This window comes from Dermochelys coriacea, chromosome 2 (assembly GCF_009764565.3).
Source record: "Dermochelys coriacea isolate rDerCor1 chromosome 2, rDerCor1.pri.v4, whole genome shotgun sequence".
NCBI classification, from domain to species: domain Eukaryota; kingdom Metazoa; phylum Chordata; order Testudines; family Dermochelyidae; genus Dermochelys; species Dermochelys coriacea.
Genome location: NC_050069.1, coordinates 57,622,775 through 57,644,876, shown reverse-complemented (window position 1 = coordinate 57,644,876; position 22,102 = coordinate 57,622,775). Strand labels below are relative to the sequence as shown.

The following is a 22,102-nucleotide window of genomic DNA, read 5'->3' as shown; positions in this document are numbered from 1 at the left end:
GAGGGATAACCAGATTTAATTAAATATTAAACAAGAATTTATTGACTTACTGCAAACGTCATCTATTGTAAAATTCCGCTACATTTAATGGCTATGATTGACATCAGCCATACAATCCCTGGAATGATACAGGTTCAGAACTGTTTGTAGAATTCCGTAATGGCAAAACCTGTCTTAAATGAACAGTATTTGTGCTAATATCACATCAAATAGTATTAAAAGTGGTTTTGAGATGATTACAGGCAAACACTTACTACTAGGCCCCGAGCTTACTACTGTGAATAGTTTCATTCAAGACAATGAAAACAGTGTGTACAGTGATGAGCAGTAGGCCTGGTAATAAGTGTTTTCAAGGACTAGGCTCATAGTACACATAGTACACTGGGCTCACAATAGAATCCACTACAGATGGTAGCTGCAGGGGACTTTAGTCTTGGAGAAATGAAGTTAACAATTAACAGACACCAGGCTTGGCAACTGTCGAGAATTTATTGTGACAGACATGATTTCTAAGTAAAATTAAACCTTACTCATGATAGAACTCTCAAAGCTCAGGCTTTTTTTTTTTTCAGCCCCAGGTGGCAGCGCTCCGGCTGTCAATCCTGGGCGCCTGCTTCCTTGCCAGCCTGGGAACAGGGAGAGGTGACCCCACTGCAGGCCTCTTAGGCCTGGGGAGGGTGAAGAACCCGAAGAAGAGCATAGGTGAGGCTGAGAGAGCTGAATTATGGTGTGGGGGCTGCAGGGCAGGGCTGAAGTGAGGGGGCTGGGAGCTGATGGGGTGGGTGGGCTATACTGATGATGGGTTTGGAGCAGATGGTGTGAATGCTAGGAGGGTGAATTGAGACCGGTGGGGGTCGATGGGGTAGGGGGGCTGAACTAAGGGGGGTTGAGTGGGGAGAGAACTGAAGGCAGTGGGGGGTCGATGGGGTGGGGGGTTGGGTGGGGAAGGAACTGATAGGGGACTGGAGGACAGGATTAATTACTGGGCAGGAGAGGGGCAGTTGTGGGGGTGAGAGCTCCTGCAGCAGGGGCCAAAATCACCTTATCCAATACATGTGAGAGAGTAGGCAACACTAATTGTCACATGCAGACACCCTGGGGATGGGAAATTCAAAAATCAAGCGATTGACCTAAAAAAATGCAATATAATCTTTTTGTGTCTCATGATTTTTGATCTCTTGAAGTTGTCAATACGGAGACACTCCCATATCGATAGTGCTACTGCTTGCTGAGATGCAAAGAGACTGTCAAACGAATGGAGAGGCCCTTGGAGATGGGAGGAGGCGCACAAGCTGTACTGGGCCTATCTGCACAATGGCACTGACAGATGTGAGATACCTGGTGTGATTGCCCAGCTTGCATAGCTGGCATTTGAGAAGTGAGCTCATGGCCAGGAACAGGTGAAGGACTTTCTGCACAAATCACAGCTAACAAACAAATAAGACCAGGAGAAAAGAGACAAAACTAGCATAAGATTGAAACTTTAAAATTAATATCCGGAAGCAAGATTTTCAGAAGTGACTAATGATTTTGAGTGCCTCAGTTTTTGGGTGCCCAACTTACGGCACTTCTTAATGACCTAAGTTTGAGGGGGTGGCTACTTAGAACTTTCTGAAAATTAGACCTTTTAAGGCAGTGGTGGGCAATCTGTGGTCCTCAGGCCGCACGCAGCCCATCAGGGTAATCTGCCTGCAGGCCGTGAGACAGTTTGTTTACATTCACCGTCTGCAGGCACGGCCGCCCGCAGCTCCCATTGGCCAGGAACGGCGAACCGTGGCCACCGGGAGCTGCAGGCGGCCATACCTGGAGATGGTCAATGTAAACAAACTGTCTCACGGCCTGCAGGCAGATTACCCTGATGGGCCACAAGTTGCCCACCACTGCTTTAAGAGGTCTCAAGTTGGTGCACACTATCACTAGCAACGTCTAAAAATCATGTCACTAAGTACGTCTACACTGCAATTTAAGGTGAAATTGCAGCTTATATAAGCATTCCCATGGTTTAACCACTACAGTACAGATATGGTGGCATGGGCTTCAGCCTGGGCTAGGAGCCCCTGTATAAGTCCACTGGGGACCCTAGATACATACTTGTGCTGCTGTTCTGTGCTGGGGTGCATGCTGCTGTGTCTTCATGACTATCAAAAGCTAGTGTGGGTCTGGTTACCTGTGTTACACATTCAACTGCAGTGCAGATGTACCTTAAATGAGCTGGAGCCTTCCCACTTAAGCAGAATTACTGCCCTGTTATGATCCCATTAACTAGCAGTCTTTCCATTAAGAAGTACCAACAGGGCTAAATCTGGTCTCTGGGAGATGCCCCCATTTATGTAGTTTTGCCAGTTAAATGCAACCTGCATAAGTACACTGCTCTGCATGACAACAAATTGTTAGAGCAGCAGTTCTCAACCCGAGGTATCTGTATCTGTGGGGGTACTCAGAGGTCTTCCAGGTGGTAATCAACTCATCTAGGTATTTGCCTAGTTTTACAACAGGCTACATAAAAAACATTAGCGAAGTCAGTACAAACTAAAATTTCATACAGACAAATGATTTGTTTATTCTGCTCTATTTACTATACACTGAAATGTAAGTACAATATTGATATTCCAGGCTATTTATTTTGTAATTATATGATAAAAATGAGAAAGTAAGCACTTGTTCAGTAATAGTATACTGTAACACTTCTGTATTTTTATGTCTGATTTTGTAAACAAACAGTTTTTAACTGAGGTGAAACTTGAGCTACGCAAGATAATCAGACTGCTGAACGGGGTACGGTATGGAAAGATTGAGAATCACTGAGCTAGAGGATCACACCCTGGAGCCTTTGCTGAATTTTCACAAGTGTCTGGTGGGGTATGTCTTCATGGCAGTTAACCCCTACCTCGGTGTTGCCCCTAACCCCCACTTCTAGCCCCCGTCCACATACACAAATCTTTGACCATCTGAGGCTGTATGATAAAGCCTGACGCTCAGGTCGGTAACCTGGCCACTTTGCAGTGAGTATGCAGGCTAAACCACTGAAGTGCTGATAGTCTCCAGTGCCTTCCCACAATTCAGGTCCCCACAAGGAGTACCAACAGGGCTAAATCACTAAATCATTATCAGACCATTTGCTGGCAAAGAATCAGAGTGGCCCAGCTTACTGCAGCATAAGGAACCATAGGAGATACCCCCAGAAGTCCTAGTGCCATGCATGGGTGAGTGCAGCAGCTGGTAACTCAGGTAGGACTTTGCAGTGTGGCTGCTCACACCCAGGCTAGGTTTACATGGGTGCCAATCATCTAAGTTAACTCTGAAGTGAAGATATATCCTTCTGTAGCAGAGTGTGTGTTAAAAACGACTAATTGTCTACAGAAAATTCCCCACAGGAAACAATGGGTCCCCTGGATGTTTTTGAAATAGACCATCAGATTCACTTTCATTCCACTTCACAGAGATGGGGACTCATCCCTCCTGCCACAAACTGGCCTTTAGATTATCATTGGAGAGGCTGCTATTATAACTACTCTGGATGCTTACATCTGCATGGTTTAGTGCACCACAGCCATACGGGGATCCCATACAACAAACCTGTTTGAAACTAGTATGACTTGCAAATTCAAAAAGGCCAAGGTTCATACACTTACGAGACCCTTCCTACTGAAGCCACTTTTCTGTTTGCAGAAGGACAGAGAACCATACAATACACTTCACTGTTAAGATATATTCCTCCAGCGAGGAAGGATGGTTATGGTTATGGTTAAGGCACTGACTTGGACTCAGGAGAGGTGGGTTCACTTCCTGGCTCTACTGCAGACTTCCTGTGTGACTTTGGCCACATCACTCAGTCTCTCTGTGTTTCAATTCCCCATCTGTAAAATGTGAACAATACCTCTATTCCCTTTGTCTACTTGGGCTATAAGCTCTTTGGGTTTCAGACTGGCTCTTACTACATGTTCATTGGGTCTCTAGCATGCTGGAGCTTGTAGATGCTTCAGTAATATGGGCCTGGATTTTCAAAGGACTGAAATTCAGCTGGAGCTGGGTGCCAACTCCTTTGAAAATTCTAGCCATAAATGATAATATTGGTTTACGTGGACTAGGTGAAACCCTGGCCTTCTTAAGTGAATGGGAGCTTTGTCACTAATTTCAGAGGAGCCAGGATTTCATTCATTACCTATCATACATCCTGAACTGCATTCTACGTGGAATGAGAGCTCCAAGACAGACAGTTTTTGGCTGAATAGCAAGTTGGGGCTGTAGTTCTAACAGCAACAGGATAAGATATCAGGTTCCAGAACTCTGCCTGGAGATGGAGGCCTATTCTATTGTTGCATCTATCACCCAGATGAAGTGGGTCTCATTAGCTCCTACTATGGAGAATAAAAGGTAGAGAACCTCTAAAGGAGGAGAGGGGTAGGATATGAGACAAGGCATCCTTCCTAGAAAGAAGCAGCTGATGAGGAAGCGGAGGTTAAGAATTAGGTTTACTAATATTGAGTACAGAATGAAGAGATGATGATGTTGGGGCACCAACCCATGCTGAGTTGACACAAACAGGGACTCACTCCATTCACAATGGTGAATATATTTTGTTTTCTCTTTTGATAACAAGAATTGTGAAAGTGGAGTTTTCTGATATTCCAAAAATGTTCAGTCTTAGAGTTTTGTTCTATGCCCAGCATGACCCCAGTTTTTAGACACATGCTATGAGTGTTAAATGCTTTAAGGTGAAGGACCAAAGATAAGTCCTTAATACCCTGCAGAAGCTTAAAATAGCAAAAGGCAAAATTAGTCTGTGCTGTGCAGGATTGACTTGAACAGGTGCAATAAAGAAGCTGCAACAGCAAAATTTTAGTCCTGCATCAAACTGTCCTTTCATCTTTTCGGCAGCAGGAAACATAACATCTTTTCCCTTAGATAAGAGAACCCTATGTAATTAATTTTGAGGTAGAAGATGGAACGACTTTTCAGGGAAATAACTAAGAGATATAAAGACTAGTCCTGCAATCCATTTGCATTAGGAATGGCCATTGACTTTGCTGGGAATTCTAGGCATAGGAGTTTACAGGATCAGTGCCAGAGCTCTGTATTTTCAACAGGGACATTAGATTGTATGATTGATGGATGTCAAGTGCACATTAAGAGGAGACTATACCCCATACCACTTGATATTCTGCACATTGTGATGCCCTTAGATTTAGGTAAAATGGGACTATGTAATGTGGTTCAATACCAGCTACTCTCAAAATAGTCTTTTACGGTATAATAGAGCCGTGCCCCTTCTTCCAATACTACCTTATTTAAGCCAATATGCAAACAATTTGGCAGAAGAACATGGGTGCATAGGATAAAATACCATCTGCTCATCTTTTTGATCACAATTCAAATCTCATCTGATTCATCTCCAATGATTTTTCAGGTTTAGTTCAGTGGATGGGTAACTGTGATTTGCTGACAATCTCTGTTCAGGAAAGACTCAGAGCAGAGGGATTGAGGGAAATCATTTCTGAGGTTGAAATGGGGATGGTGAAAATTTTGGAGAAAAATGTACAAGCAGCATTAATAACAATTCTGTACCAACACACACCGTTGTTCTGGTAGACTGTTGGAGTACCTCTTGTTGCTTTACTCCTGTTAAAGTTTTAAAAATGCAAATAGGTAGAGAATTTACCCTGTCTCTGACACACATCACCACATATCTTGGAAAAGTCAGCAACACATACACACACACTTGTAGAAAATATAGTTTTAAAGACATATAGCAAAGTGCCTTCACATTGGGAATGAACTCCCACACCGTAATTTCCTTTCTCTCATACACTCACCACACCGATGTTATCAAGACTAATGCAATTAAAGTACCCCAATAGAGGCAGAGGGACAGATCCCAGGCTATCACATCAATAAATAAATGTCTGCTGTGTGATATTCTCTTTTTACCTTCTCCACCTTTTGGGCATAGCTACACTGCATGCTTTTTTCAGTAGTGTGTCGTGTAGGTACATATGGAGCCCCCACAACACAGGTATAAATAGCAATAGACTGCGAGGCATAGCTTAGGTTAGTAAAGACATGCCTGAAGGGTGTGGGTATGTATGTGAGTACTTGCTCAAGTCATGCTTCTCTCTCGACACTGATAAAAACAGCAGTTTAGGGTCCCTGCTGCTGGAGCCTTTCCTCACCTTTTGCTGACATGTACTTAGAACCCGCAGTGTGTATGCTTTTCATTGCAGCATGTAGCTACATGTACACTGCATGCCACTGCCAGTGGCGTGTAGTGAAGACATAGTCTTCCTGATCATTGGTTAGTGGTGTGTTTGTGTCTGTGCCCTGCTCTGATTGTCAGAGAAGGTGGAGGAATACATTTCTGATATAGAGAGGCTCCAGCTAGTCAGTAAAGTTAGGATCTCCCTCAGGTCCCAATAATGATTTGGTTTGGAAGGAATGGTGGAAAAGATGAGAAAAATTTGGCCTGATAGATGCTGCCTAAGCAGGTGCAACTTCACTTGCTTATATCAGGGCTGAACAGAAAACTCAAATTTCAGGCTGAGATTCTGTCCCTTCACCTTTGGACCCCCTTTCCCCTTCCCAGGCCTGACAACTTCATGGTAGTGTACGTCTGACCCATCCACATGTCAGGCTCCCAGGGTCAAAGGCCAATATCAGCTGCAAAATAGATTAAAAGGCCAGAAGGAAACATTGTGATACTGTAGCCTGACCTCCTACACAACACATGCCATAGGACTTCTCTGAATTAATTCCTGTTTGAACTAGATCATATCCTTCAGAAAAAACTCTAATCTTGATTAAAAATTTCCAGTGATGGAGAATCCATTACATCCCACAGTAATGTTGTTCCAATAGTTAATTGCCATCACTGTTAATTTTTTTTTGCCTTATTTCTAGTTTGAATTTGTCTAGTTTCAAATTTCAGCCATTGATCATGTTATACTTTTGTCTGCTAAACTGAAGAACCCTGTATTTCTGTTCCCTGTGAAGGTACTTAATCAAGTCACCCCTTAGCCTTCTCTTTGTTAAGCTAAGTAGATTTAGCTCCTTGAGTCTCTCTCTATAATGCATGTTTTCTCATGGCTCTTCTCTGAGCCCTCTCCAATTTTTTAACATCCTTCTTAGAGCGTGGGCACCAGAACTAGACATAGCATTCCAGTGGCGGTTGCATCAGTACCCTATTTATATATTCAAGGATTGCATTTGCCTCTTGGTCACAGCATTGCTCTGGGAGCACATGTTCAGCTGATTATCCACTCTGACGGACAAATCTCTTTCAGAGTTGCCGCTTCCCAGGACAGAGTCCCTCATCTGGTAAGTACGGACTACCTTTTCCCCCCAATGTAGGACTTAACGTTTGGCTGCATTGACACACACATTGTTTGCTTCAGTCTAGCTTACCCAGCAACCCAGATTAATTTATCAATTACTTGTCCTCTTCATTATCTACCAATCCTCCAAACTTTATGATTTTATGTTTTCTGTCACGTCATTGATGACATTAAATAAGTATAGGGCCAAGAATCACATCCACTTGATGATTCCTTGTTCATCATTACATTTTTGAGACCAATAAATTAACCAGGTTTTAATCCATTTAATGTGGGCCATGTTGATTTCCTATCATTATACTTTTAGTCAAAGTGTTGTGCAATACCAAGTCAAACGCCTTACAGAACTCTAAGTATATTAATTACATTATCACTATGACCTTTATCAATCACATCTGTAATCTCATAAAAAAATATATCTAGTTAGTTTGACAGGATCTGTTTTCCATCCACCTATGTTGATTGGCATTTATTATATTACCTTCTTTTAATTCTTTATTAATCGAGTACTATATCAGCCATACCATTATTTTGCCTCAGATTGATATTAAGATGATGGGCATATAATTATCCAGGTCATTCTGTTCACCCTTTCAAAATACTGGCACAACGTTAGCCTTCTTCCAGGCCTCTGGAACTTCCCCAGTGTTCCAAGCCTTACTGAAAATCAATATTAATAGACCAGAGAGCTCCTTGGCCAGCTCTTTTAAAACTTGGATGCCAGTTATCTGTGTCTGCCGATTTTAAAAAGTCTAACTTTAGTAGCTGCTGTTTAAAATCCTCCTGACATTCCGTTGGAATGGAAACTATTTTATCATGATATAATATGAACATATGTGTAGGGCTGTCAAGCAATAAAAAAATTAATTGCGGTTAATCGTGCGATTAAAAAAGTTTATCGCATTTAATCGTGCAATTAATTGCGCTGTTAAACAATAATAGAATACCACTTATTTAAATATTTCTGGATGTTTTCTACATTTTTAAATATATTGATTTCAGTTACAACACAGGATACAAAGTGTACAATGCTCATTTTATATTTATTTTTTATTACAAATATTTTCATGGTAAAAAACAAAATAAATAGTATTTTTCAATTCATCTAATACAAGTACTGTAGTGCAATCTCTTTATCATGAAAGTTGAACTTACAAGTGTAGAATTATGTACAAAAAACCCCTGCATTCAAAAATAAAACAATGTAGCACTTTAGAGCCTATAAGTCCAATCAGTCCTACTTCTTCTTCAGCCAATTGCTCAGACAAACAAGTTTATTTACATTTGCATAAGATAATGATGCTTGCTTCTTGTTTACAATGTCACCTGTCAGTGAGAACAGGCGTTTGCATGGCACTATTGTAGCTGGCGTCGCAAGATATTTACATGCCAGATGCGCTAAGATTCATATGTCCCTTGATGCTTCAACCACCATTCCAAAGATCATGCGTCCATGCTGATGATGGGTTCTGCTCATTAACGATCCAAAGTAGTGCAGACTGACGCATGTTCATTTTCATCATCTGAGTCAGATGCCACCAGCAGAAGGTTGATTTCCTTTTTAGGGGGGTTCAGGTTCTGTAGTTTCCGCATCAGAGTATTGCTCTTTTAAGACTCCAGAAAGCATGCTCCACACTTCATCCCTCTCAGATTTTGGAAGGAACTTCAGATTCTTAAATCTTGGTTCGAGTGCTGTTGCTATCTTTAGAAATTTCACATTGGTATCTTCTTTGCATTTTGTCAGATTTGCAGTGAAAGTGTCTTAAAACGAACATGTGCTGGGTCATCATCTGAGACGGCTATAACATGAAATATATGGCAGAATATGGGTAAAACAGAGCAGGAGACATACAATTCTCCCCCAAGGAGATCAATCACAAATTTAATTAACATATTTTTTTAACGAGCGTCATCAGCATGGAAGCATGTCCTCTGGAACGATGGCTGAAGCATGAAGAGGCATATGAATCTTTAGTTCATATGGCATGTAAATATCCTACGATGCCAGCTACAACAATGCCATACGAACATCAGGTGACACTATAATTAAGAAGTGTGCAGCATTATCTCCTTTAAATGTAAACAAACTTGTTTCTCTTAGCAATTGGCTGAACTAGAAGGACTGAGTGACTTGTAGGCTCTAAAGTTTTACATTGTTTTCTTTTTGAGTGCAGTTTTATGTAAAAAAACCCTACATTTGTAAGTTGCACTTTCATGATAAAGAGATTGCACTACGGTACTTGCACGAGGTGAATTGAAAAATACTATTTCTTTTATCATTTTTACAGAACAAATATTTGCAATGTAAGATAATATAAAGTGAGCACTGTACACTTTGTATTCTGTGTCATAACTGAAATAGATATATTTGAAAATGTAGAAAAACATGCAAAAATATTTAATACATTTCAATTGTATTCAATTGTTTAACAGTGCGATTAATCACGATTAATTTATTTTTGAGTTAATTGCATGAGTTAACTGCGATTAATCGACAGCCCTAATCATCTGGCTTTTTCTTTTTTGGCATTATTACAATACAAATAATATAATACAAATTATAATACAAAACAAATGTTTATTGAATGCTTTTTCTTTTCTGGCATTATTATTGACAATTGTACCTTTCACATCTAGTAATGGAATATCTAGGCACAATGGTCTAAAACCACAATTTCAGTCTTCACTTTCAATTTTATCAAATTAATCCAACTAGAATTTCTGTTAAAAAATAAAGAAGAAAATTAAATTTTCCATAGCAGTATTAGAACTGAGCATTATAAAACTTTAAAGTACTTGTTTTGGGAGTTTAATTAGATCGTTTAGTGGACTTTAAGATCCCTCACGGACTTTGGATTAGGTTTTTAATATATTTATATATGAAATTTTAGTATTTACTGTATTTACCGAGCTGAAAAACCTGAGGGACAGCTGGGGAACCATTGAAAGACTTGCCAGAAATAGACATGAGTGGAGTAGCTTCGTCAGTGCCCTAAACGCTAGAGGCGTAATAGGAACATGATGATAACTAAAAGTATATCTGCACAGCAACTAGTCACCTGTGGCTGGCCTGTACTAGCCGACTAATTCATGGGACTTGGGCTGCGGGACTGTTTCATTGCTGTGCAGATCTCTGGGCTCGGGCTAGAGCCCAGGCTCTGGAACTCCATGGAGTGGAAGGGTCCCAGAGTCCAGAGTCCAGGCTCCAGCCTGAGCTCAGAAGTCTACACAACAAAGAAACAGCCCCACAGCATGAGCCCCATAAGCCCGAGTTGGCTGGCATGGGCTAGCTGCAGGTTTTTCTTTGCAGTGTAGACATACCCTAAGAGGCTGAAATATCACCTTTGTAGCTGATATTTAATGAGAATCTGTAATAAGGACTTTATTAAAGTCTTATTGCATCATTGGTATTTAAGACCTGTTTGATACACTAACATTTTAGCCCCAAACATTCATATCAATCTAAAGGGTAACCCTTAGCTCTAGGGAGTTACATGGGTGATGAAGTTGATATGTTATGCTGATTCTGAAGCTGAAATGATAAACACACACATGTGCCTGATGTGATACTATATATAATTTTTTTAATGGTTGCGCAGTAATTAATTGTTAACTATTCAGCAGCAGCCATCTGAATTTGGAAATTACCTTTCTCAGGGCAAGCAAATAATAATCCCTGTGCTGATAATGTTTATATGCAGGTTTACAGCAAAGCTACATGGAAGTTATAACCCTTTCAATGACAGTCTTCAGTAAATACCACTGGCACTTTAACGATTAATGGGGAAAAAATGTTTGTTACACTCATAAAATTGGATTTTTGGAAGATCCTGCATAATTTTTTGGGTAAACATTTAGAAATTGTTAGATTCTGGGATCAATCTAGCAGTGTAACCATCACTGCCAAAATATCCAATAAGCAAAACATATTGGTTTGAGGTGAACACATGAAAAAACACCAAAACATTTATGTGTGTAAGGATCTTGCTGTTACATCAATACACAAGAATTTATTCTAAGAACTGCCACTGTCGGTATTCTGGCTACTATCTGTCCCTTCCATATTTTTAAGAAAGGCAACAGTGAGGTAAAGAACCTCAGTTCTTTACTCCAGTTTTACTCATTGGGTGTTATCCAGCAGTCCATACAGAGATGAAACTGCTATGGAAGTCAGTGAGTTTTGCCCAGACTTAGACTGCAAAGTTGAGATGCAGCAGGCAGAGGAGCACTGAAGGGGAAGGGGCTGCCAATAGTACTTACCGAATGGATTTCCACTTCTTCTTCTGCTGAAGAATGGGACTCATTATTAGTGGGATTCTTTGGTGCAGCAAGTTCAGGTTTCTTTACTTTTGTATCAGATTTGCTTTCTTTGGCATCTGGATTAGTCACAGATCTGGCAGGACTTGGCTTCTGTGGAGTTGGTATCCGTGTGAGTGCTGAAGGTGATGGGTTGACATCTTCATCCTCCTCCCTGAGCTCATGTGGAAGCAGCGTTGGATTTATTTTTACGTAGTAGCCATGGTAATGACCATGCAGCTCCCCATTCTCTGTGCTGATGGGATTGTGGTGGGCTGAAAACTTTGGCTGATGTTTCACTGCTATCTCCTCCTTTGCGGGTACTTTTGAATACAGAGGCTTGTTGACCACAGCTGTTACAGTTTCACTAGCTAAACTCTTTTTTTCTTGAGTGAGTCTTGCCTTTGAGCTGGAGTTTTGCCTTTTCAGTTGTTTGGTAGGGGAGGGCTCAGATAGAAGAGGAGAACTGTGCTTTGGGCTCGCTTCAGGTGTCCCAGGGGGTGTGGTGCCTTTTCGATAAAAATGAGGAGACTCTTTGGGGGAAGGTGTTTTTTCTTGAACCTTTTCTTCAGGGTTTTCTTTTACCTCCATGCTTTCTTGAAATCTTTGTTTGATATAATCAGGGCCTGAAAAATAGTATAACAAAATCTTATCTCGTTAAAACAAGAATAGGGCCTGGTGGCAAAACTGCCACGCTGTGGGTATGGAGCTGGGCGGAAGCTGAAATAAAGACGGAAAATAAAAACTCACTCAGTTTTGGACTTTATATTATAATACATTTGCTAATTAAAGTTGCGGCACCTTTTCCTCTCTGCTTGGCAATGATTCACTATTGGTTCCATCACTTTGCCTTCAACCTTGCAAAGGGATGTAGAAAATACAGTAGATTGTCTCCAAATGAGACCATTGAAATCAATGGGAATTAAGTGCCTAAATACCTTTCTGAATCTCACCTGCAAATGGCTAACTTTTTATTTGTCTCATGCACACACCTGCCATTTCTTCTCTAATAGCTGATTTTTGTCTGTCTATCATACATGGTCCTCATCATGATGATACCTGATTGTTATTTTGGTTGTTAAATACTTAGGAGGCAATCTCTCTCCTTATGCCTTAATAGCCTGTGAAAGACTGAGCTTGAATCTTTTATAAGTTTTCAGGTTTGAATTTATGAGTGGGTATTTGTGTGAGGGATTGCATTGTCTCTGTCTTTGGGTATGTCTTCATTGCAGAGTAGACCTTGGCTCTTATTCAGAAATTTCACCTAGCTCACCTTGCATCCTCTCCCCCCCTTATCTGAGTTTAGTGGTGCTTTCTAATCCTTTACAATAATAACATCTGGTAAAGAATATTGTAACTTGTTGCTGCTGGAATCTGGGAATTAGTTTGCCATGAAAAGGCTGTGTCCCTGTGCAACAGAAACTCAGTGAAGTAAGGACTTCCTAACACACAAATACAAGTTGATGGTCTCTCTTCCTCTTAAAGTTTTAATACTGATCTGTAGTAAGGTCTTATTATTAGTTTGTCATTATTTGTACAAAATATACTTCATTACATTTACAGTGTCATCTTCAGGGGTTCAAAAATCATGACAATGTTTTAATAGTAATGAGATTTTTTTAAAAAAGCTAATTGTTTTCTTTGTCTTCTTGTTAGCCCTTAGGACATACTCCAGTCACATTTGCAAGCTTTTCTTCACAACCACAAAGTCTAGAAATATACTTTAAAAAACAAACAAAAAAAAGAGCAGAGATTGTCACATAATCACTTGATTCCAGAAGCTGACTTTAAGGAAACACCAACTATCACAAAAATCACAAGAGTTGGCAGTATTACATTTAGCAATATTCTATGATGCATTATTCACAGCTAGTTAAAGCTAATATGTAATTGAAAAACTAATAAAGTACACTCTCTATTGCTGGAGCTTGGTTTCTTTATTGCCTTTGTTCACTAAGATCAACATTCTGCTTCGTCTTTTACACAGCTTTGAAGTAAAAGGGGAGAGTGAAAGGGGCTTAAAAAGGAGGGACTGGCAAAATTGTAGTCTCTGAACTCCAGGGAGCACAGGGACTTCTCCATCCCTATTCCCTTGGGATACAGAGAACCCTATGGATGCAGAGAGGAGATGGCCAAGGCCACGGCCCTGCTCCTGCCTCCTCATCAGCCTGGAAGAGGGGCTAAAGCTGGAGCGGGAGGGCAGGGTGCACCCCATACAGATATGTAGCCTGCCTTTGTGCATTAGGGTGGATAGGGATGAATTTAGTTTCCCTGAAGCATGATTCCTCCTGCTGTTTCCTAGGAGCAGCATGTCTCCTCAGTTCAGGGCTTTTGTGCTTCACAGGCAGGATCTGAACCCTTATCACTAAATATCCAAAATTCAGCATCTTGCAGTGACTCTCCCAATCTCATTAGTGTAATTTAATAAGCATGTATTGTATTTTTATATTTATTTCTATATCTTCAGAGGTATAATGAAAAATTAATCCTATTTTTTTTTTGCCAGCTATAAAGGCAGTTCCTCTCTTCAAGAAAGGTAATTAGTATAAATGACTCATTTTGGATGACAGAAAAATCCTGGCCTAATCAAGTCTCTGCCTGTCTCTCTCACTTGGAAAAAAGGAGTGTTTATTGTGATACAGTGTCTTCATTGTGAACCAGTTCATTTTCTGATCCAGCTGTGCATGCTAACACATAAACCAAGTAACAGTTTGATGCTTTAATAATGAAAATGGCCTGACAATATTATATTATTTTTAAATTACTTATTCCACTAGTGTAATAGTACACTTTCAGTTGCTCTTAAAATTGAATACACTACATCCTGATCTCTTGGGATTTTTACTTCTATTCCTGTGTGACCTTGGGTAAGTCACAACTTTTCTTTGCCTCAGTTTGTCTGCTTGTCAAAAGAAATAATTTAGTGGGTGCAACTGACTCACCTGCTTGAAAACATCTCCCTTGTTCTGGAACTATTCCCTGTTTTAAAATGGGAAATCCTGTTAGCACCAGTAAAATCTTTCCAACTGGGCACCCTTAAATACGTCTATGAATGTGCTCCTTCTTAGGAGTTACTGCCTGAAGCTTAACTCATTAGGGCTAGGGATCATGGGTTCTCAGTCTGGTGAATATGAACAGGTTTCCAGAAAAGAGGGTTTTTCTATATGATTAAATGGAGAGGTGGGTATCCCAGTATGCAAAATGTTGAGAGCCCCAGACCAAACAGTGACAGTTGAGCTGGGTCATATAGCGTTTGGAGCCCAGATGACTAAGTCAGATGCCTATTAGGCCTGTAGGTAAGAACATGCTGTAGAAGAAGCTCTACACACTTTTTGAAGGGTGAAACGTGCATCCTCCTCTATTAGACCAACTCCACTTAGTGGTGTTGAAGGAAGCGGGTCTGGGGCTCTGCTCTCAGCCCACCCCTTTTAGCTCCCCTCTGGAAGATAGCCATACCGACAGTGCTAACGAACCCTCTACTCCTAATGTGGCTGGCTCCCTGCACAAGACAGGCTCCTTGTGTCCTTCTTCTCTACTTGCATTCCTATGCAGGCCCAGCCACAATCCTTAATATTTTGTAAGTGGTTTGGGTGGGAGGTCTACAAAACTACAAAATAGTATTATCATTACATACTGTATGCAGAAATGCTGGTTTGAGAGTCACCTGGCATTACCTAAGAGACTAACTGGATAATAATAATTGGAATATGGTGATTAAAATATAAAGATCCATGTACAGTTTACTTTAGAGACTAGTTTTGAACTGTGTTTGCTCTTCAGTAGAGAAGGGAATCTAAAGCATGGCAAACAAAATATACCTGTATATACAGTAAACATTGTTCAGTCTTTCCTTCTATATAGACTTATATTAAATTTAAAAAATATTTAAAGGTCTTGTTCAAAGAGAAGCACTTTACAAATAATTTTCTAGAAAAAAGGCACCACTTTAAAACCTGAAGAAACCCAGCGTGGAAAAATTAAAATGATGCAATTTTATATTAAAAGGGTTTTGTAGACAAAGAAAAGATGGCAACTCTCTATACAGAATCTAATGTCATTCAAAGTACAGTACACGATGACAGTACATAATTCGATTGCAGAGTATTTCAGTGGTAATTATCAAGCATACACCTATTCCTATCTTCTAAACTGCAGTGCATAATTATGTAACATCCCCTAACCTATTTTATTTCTATATAACTGATTTACTAATAATAATGATAGTTGCTTTTGGACCCAGTAGATTTAATTCCGAGGTAATGAATGATATTTCTGTTGGCTTTAACGATAATAAGTGCAGTTATATTGTATTAAGGCTAAATTCTTCCCTGAGATGTCTACGCAATGCTCCCAGAATTTGATTCCAATCCTCTCCCCAAACTGCCAGAGGTGTAATGATGACATTATCAGATCCACTGCTCACTGAAGTGAGTGCAGTACCTAAGTGAAGAATTTATTGCTAATCTTTGTATTACATCCATGTTTTAAGTGCACAACCAAGATTGGTGCCCCACTGTGCTAAGCAGTGGACGTATCCATAGTAAGAGAGAGACTGAAGAGCTTACAATCCTATTAGATAAGACAGAAAAAGGGCAGCAAAAGGAAATATCAAATCCCCATTTTACAGATGAGGAACTGAGGCACAAAGAGATCGTGGCCCCAGTTTAGCAAAGCACTTAAGCACACGCTGAACTGAATAGTCCCACTGAACTCAATAGTCAGTTGTCAGTGGAACTGTGCATGTGCTTAAGAGCTTTGTTGTATCATGGGCTAAGTGATAGCCCAAGGTCACAAAGAATGTCTTGGGCAGAACAGGAATTGAACTCGCATCTCCTGAATCCCAGTCCAATGTCTGAATAATTACAAGCCCATTCTCCAACTTGGCCCTCAGAATCAACACATAGATACATTGATACGTCGTCATACCACTGTGGATTAGTTGAGAGTTACATTTAGTGCATTAAAAAGTAATTACTATGTTCATTCTGATCTGGAAGACAGAAATACGAAATAATTATTAGGTAAATACACAGGTCTTTACTGTGTTGTAACCTGGAACAAAGCAAGAGCACACTGGTTGTAGCGAAAGCTGAAGCTCTAGTTGTTTAAACAACTGAATGATCTTTTTTGAACAGTGTATTACAACTATTGATTGCTGTTCACCATCTGAGGAATAAATTAGTGAAAATCCTGTGACTTTGTCATCCTGTGAGGGGATCAATGTTTTTCTGTAACACTACAGTTGCCAACAATATCTGTGCTGTCAGTGAGAACTATGTTATACGCTACTGAATATGTATGACTTAAGTCTGACTTCAACATGAACTCAAAATTGTATTATTAGAAGGTCCTTATCCTGCAGGTCCCCAACATGGAAAATGCTCACAGACTTCAGCAAGACTTTCTCACGTTAGAGACTTGCAGGGTAGAACCTTTATAGGTAAGCAGTTCTCAGAAGCCAGGATGATAACTGTGGGGGAAGGAAATAAAAATAATCCCTCATCAGTCTCTTAAACTAACTATTTCAGTGAGTCAGCACTAGGGTGAAAATAACTGTATTCAGTAAACTTTAGAAAGACAGGATTTTTTATTATTACTTCATTATGGATGTGAGTATGTGGCGGAAGGAAGAGCTATAATTAAAGTCTTCGGTGCCTCTGTTTCATTTTAATATTTCTAAAGGTTAAATTACATGAAAAAAGAGCTTTTTCATTGCTAGGCAGCACATGTCAATGGATGGCTGTTTGGAGGTATATGTAAAATGAGTTGCTGGGGTCAGTGGACAGTTTTGTCCACATTACCACTTCCTATGGTTGTGGATTTATTTATGTTTGGTGAGATTTGCTGGCAGTATCTGTACAGGGACCAAGGACTGAATGGAACTGGAGACTAATGACTCAATCCCTCAAGGTGCTGATCTCCTTCAAGTAATAAACACCTTGCAGGATCCAGCACTCAAGTATTCTTCTCACTCCTAAAGATGGTTTCCCATTCCTGGTCATATCTGAGGCATTTTGGTGGGGAACACTGTCGATCTAGCACCTTTCGGTGAACTCAATTGTACAAAAAAATTAGACAAAATAACACAACATACTCAGTAGCATGTTCCATCTTGTTCATATGATATAAACAGTCAGACTAAGTTTGCACAAGCTCTGAGCAAGTTTTGAGTAACAGAGTCAAATCAAGGGTTATAGAAACAGTACAACTTCACTTGTACAGCATCTTTCATAATAACTGACCCTGAGAACATGGTTCATACAATTATGTAGTTTAAAAATGAATAATAGCAGAAGGAGGGAGAAATGCATGGTCTAGGCAAAGGCTTAGAATACAATTTCAGCTGGGATTTGAAAGGAAAGGGATAGTTGATGACACAGCATTCAGTGCTGTTTACAAGGAACCTGAGGTCAGAAGCTGATTTGCATTTTCAGACTCTGGCTGGTTAGTCAGTATACCCAGGATTTTTAAGTGCAAGTCAGCAGTGTGCCCAGGAAGTCATTAAACTTTACTTCTCTGGATGGGATTTTAAAATTGTCCTGGCCTGCCTGGCAATAATATATTTTTCCTACTTGCTAGCTCTAGCATTGAGATGTCTCAGGGTCAATAGGTTTGCCCAGATAGGCAAATTACAAGACAAAAAGCCATGTTATGCTACAAAGTTTGGTCAATGCAAGTTACCTTGGTATACAGCCAATGACCTTTGTGTATTGCTTGGGTCCATGCACACCTGGGTGCGTGCTTTGGCGCTGCATGTACTCATCACAAGTGCTTGCATCCATGTAAAATGTGGTGCACCCCCGGTAGGTATCCGAGCTCGTCCTGTGCTGCCATCTGACACAATGCCTTGTGGGACATTTTTGCAGTGCTTTGTGAAATACCAGTGATTCACCCAGGGATTCCTGGGAGCTGGGGTCAAATTCCTACCATGCCACTTTCTCCATTCCATAACGTTTTCCACAGCTCACAACTTTCATGCTAGTTGCAAAACTCCCACAGTCCTCCATGCCGCTTTTCAGTCTCTGCCGTCTCTTTGGCAGAGGCATGGACTCTGAACAGCTCAGGACAATTCTCATGAACATTGCTAATACAGCATGCACAATTCTCCTGTATTAGAAGAACCTGAGCAAATACTATTATAACTGGGATTGTAAAGAGGAAGACGTGTAGATGTTCAAGTGCAGAAACTGGATGCTGACAGACACAATGGGAAAAAATGCCAGGCTGTTGCTGGTGTTCAAGAAGCAGCTCCACACAGTGGATTTCTGCTTCTGGTCTCAAGAAATGAGCACCGATTGGTAGAATTGAAGCATAAGGTACATTTGGGATGATGAGTAGTGGCTGCAGAACTTTTGGCTGTAAAATATCACATTTCTGGATCTGTGTGTTAAGTTCACCCAGACCTCCAGTAGGAACACCAAAATGACAGCTGTATTGTCAGTGAGAAGCAAGTGGCAACCATGCGAAGCTTGCAACGCTGGACTGGGCAATCAGCTTAGAGTTGGAAAATCCACAATGAGGGCTGTTGTCATCCTTGTGCGTAAGGCCATTAAGCGTTTCCTGCTACACAGGACTGTGACCCTGGGTAATGTAAAGGACATATGGATGGATTTACAACACTGTGGTTCCTGAATTGCGGTGGGTTGGTAGATGCACCCGTATCACTATTCTGGCGCCAGTCCACTTTGCCACTGAATACATCAACTTTTCCCTGGTTATGCAACTGCTAGTGTATCACTATGGGTGCTTCATTAATATCAATGTGGGCTGGTCAGGGGAAGGTGCATGATGTTCTCCTCTTTAAGAACACAGGACTTTTCAAAAAGCTGAAAGTAGGGACATTCTTTCCCGGCCGCCGGATTGCCATTGATGATACTGAAATAGTAATAGCTATTCTGAGGGGCCCAGCCTACCTCTTGCTCCCATGGCTCAAGAAGGTTTACAGTGGTCACTTACCCAGCACCAAAGAAAGTTTCAACTACTGGCTCAGCAGGTACAGAATGAAGATGAATGTACTTTTGATATACTGAAGAGATGCCAGTGCTGTTTACTCAGTACTTAATAAGGCAAACATGCCCCTGGTTATAGCTGCACATTGTGTACTACAGAATATCTGTGAGGTGAAGGGAGAAAAGCTACTGCCACAGTGAAGGGGTGAGGTGGTCAGGCTGTCTGCTGAATTTCAACAGCCAAAACTCAAGGCTATTAGAAGACACAACTGTGGAGCTGTGTGGGTGAGGGAGGCCTTAAAAGAACCTTTGCCCGTCAGTCACGGTAATGTTGTTTGATGCTTTTATGAAATAGGATCTCTCTTGTGTATGGGGCGGAGTCAAAGAAGGGGACAGACCGCAGCTAGGTAGAGATGGCTGTCAACAGGACGGCCTAGGAGCACCAATCACGGAGTTCTCCAATGATTGGAAAGGCTGCTGAATCCTGGATCTCTGGGGATGTAGGTCAGTAATGCTTTGCAGCATCTGAGTTTATTGCCTGAGCAAACCCATTATACCTCCGTGCACTTCCTGATGTGCCTCTGGGCCCTTTTCTCTCTCCTGCAGCAACCACTCTCTCCATTCTTGGTCCTTGTCCATGGTCATGGCTATATGTCCCCTCCAAGATCTGAGTTCATGGCATGAGGCTGTACAGGATTGGAGGATCTCGGAGAACATATCCTCTCTAGTCCTCTTCTTTCTTCTCCTGATCAGGGTCAGACATTCAAACAACATGCAGAGGGCACCTCTCAAGGCCACCACGCCAGAAGTTGTTCATTGAAATAGACAGCCGCATCATTAGATTTACAGTCACAAGAGAAAGTGAAAGAGAAGTCTCAAAACTCCCTTCAATTACTCTCATACCCACCTTTAATGAGAAATGCTAACTGTCACTTTAACTTTGGAGCACCTCGTTACAGCACTGCTCTGCAGCTCAAACGCTGGTGAGCACGTCCTAGCTTAGTGGGGAGGGTGGGAAGGTGTTCTGTTCCTGAAGCTTTAAATACTGATGGCCCTGCCCTAGGTTTAGGGAAAGGACAATGAATACTGACAATATTTTCATAAGCAGTAGTGATTTTGGCTGATATCTCACTCCCAAGAGTGACAAAGGAATAGAGAATGCAGCTCTTACTGGTGTCCTGAAGCTGCCCAGGCTCATATGCTACTAGCTTGTTTAGTACAATAGTGACTGCTGAACTCATGGCAGAATAGTCCCGTAGGAAAGTCCCCAATTGTGGTGGAAGAAACAAGGCTGTCGTCCCTAGAATCTTCAGGAGAGGACTGCAGAGTATCTCCATGAAAATTTTGTCAAGATCTCTCAAGAGGATAAAAGGAACATTTCTATCCATATAAGCAAAGTACTCTGCAAGGCCCCCTCTGCCTAGCCCAACAAGCCAAAGAATTGAAAAGCAGATGCTGAGTCTCTCTCTATTTGTCTACCCGACGAAAGGACACTGATCTGATATGGATTGTGTAACTGGACTTCCATACTAATCTTTTTGAATTTATTCCCTAACATTTTATTTTTTAATATTATACAGGTAAAGTAAGCAATCAAAAGTCAATGACGGTTTGCTAAACTTGCAGATGGAATGGGCACCATTTTTAAATGGGGAAGAATGGTGGAGAGGGAGGAGAAAAAGGGAGGGAAGGAGATGAGATTTCGGGCAATGTAAAGCAAAAAACTAATAAGGAATAATACATATGCACACTTACCCGAGCTCCCTTCTCCTTCATCAGTGGTGTCATTTGTGCTTGCGTGTTGGGACTGGCTTGACTCCAGTGGAGTTTCAAACAGCTCCTGGCTCACAGTAGGATTTGGGTTTCCTGCCGTGTTGCCCTCCTCCTTGCCTTTCCCAGGAAAGGTCTCTGCCTCGGGCTCCTGCAAAGTGTCCACGTTGAATGCAGGGTGCTGGTGTGGTCACTGCCAAGTATGGCACGCAGTTTGTTGTAAAAGCAACAGGTCTGTGGGGCAGCACCAGATTTCTTGTTGGCCCCCCCTCATCTTTTGGTATCCCTGGTGAAGTTCCTTTGTTTTCACACAACACGGCTGCTCATGCCTATCGTGCCACTATTGCAGCATCCCCTGTGCAATCTGCAGGTTGATATTGATATTTCTATGGCTGCTGCATAGCTTCTCCCCACAGTCCAAGTAGATCAAAGACTTCTTGCCTGCTCCAGGCAGAAGCACATCTAATAGTGCTCAGTGTGTATGGAGTTGGCATGGTTTTAGGTACATAACAAAGGTGAGCAGGTAGGTGTGCTTACCCAGGTGGGCAATCAGGAAAAGGCATTTCAAAAATGTGTGTGATTTTAAAATGGGGGGGGGAAGTGTTGGAGTGGCTGTTTTTTGTGACCGCTGGGCAGTGGAGTTCAAAATTGTGACTGGAGTGGCCACTGTTGTAAGGACAGGGGTAATGTGGGATGGCTGCCGCAGGACTTTTTGGATCAATGTAAGTAATCGTGTGTACACTCGCACTGAGTGGACCT

At 41.3% G+C, this 22,102-nt stretch overlaps 1 protein-coding gene across 15 annotated transcripts in view; it reads right to left on the bottom strand.

Annotated features, from left to right (window-relative positions):
- The window catches only part of JPH1 (junctophilin 1), a 117,249-nt gene that overhangs the window by 3,802 nt on the left and 91,345 nt on the right, over nt 1-22,102 (bottom strand). For 2 of the 15 annotated variants that reach the window (XM_038388413.2, XM_038388414.2), the window contains exon 4: nt 11,589-12,250. The exons of 6 other annotated variants lie outside the window; for them this stretch is intronic. In XM_038388413.2, coding sequence (XP_038244341.1) covers nt 11,589-12,250 — 662 coding nt within the window. Of the gene's footprint in view, nt 1-11,588; nt 12,345-15,909; nt 16,065-21,328; nt 21,537-22,102 lie in introns of those variants that run through there. 7 more of the 15 variants (XM_043507698.1, XM_038388422.2, XR_006278763.1 and 4 more) reach the window with 6 other exon arrangements.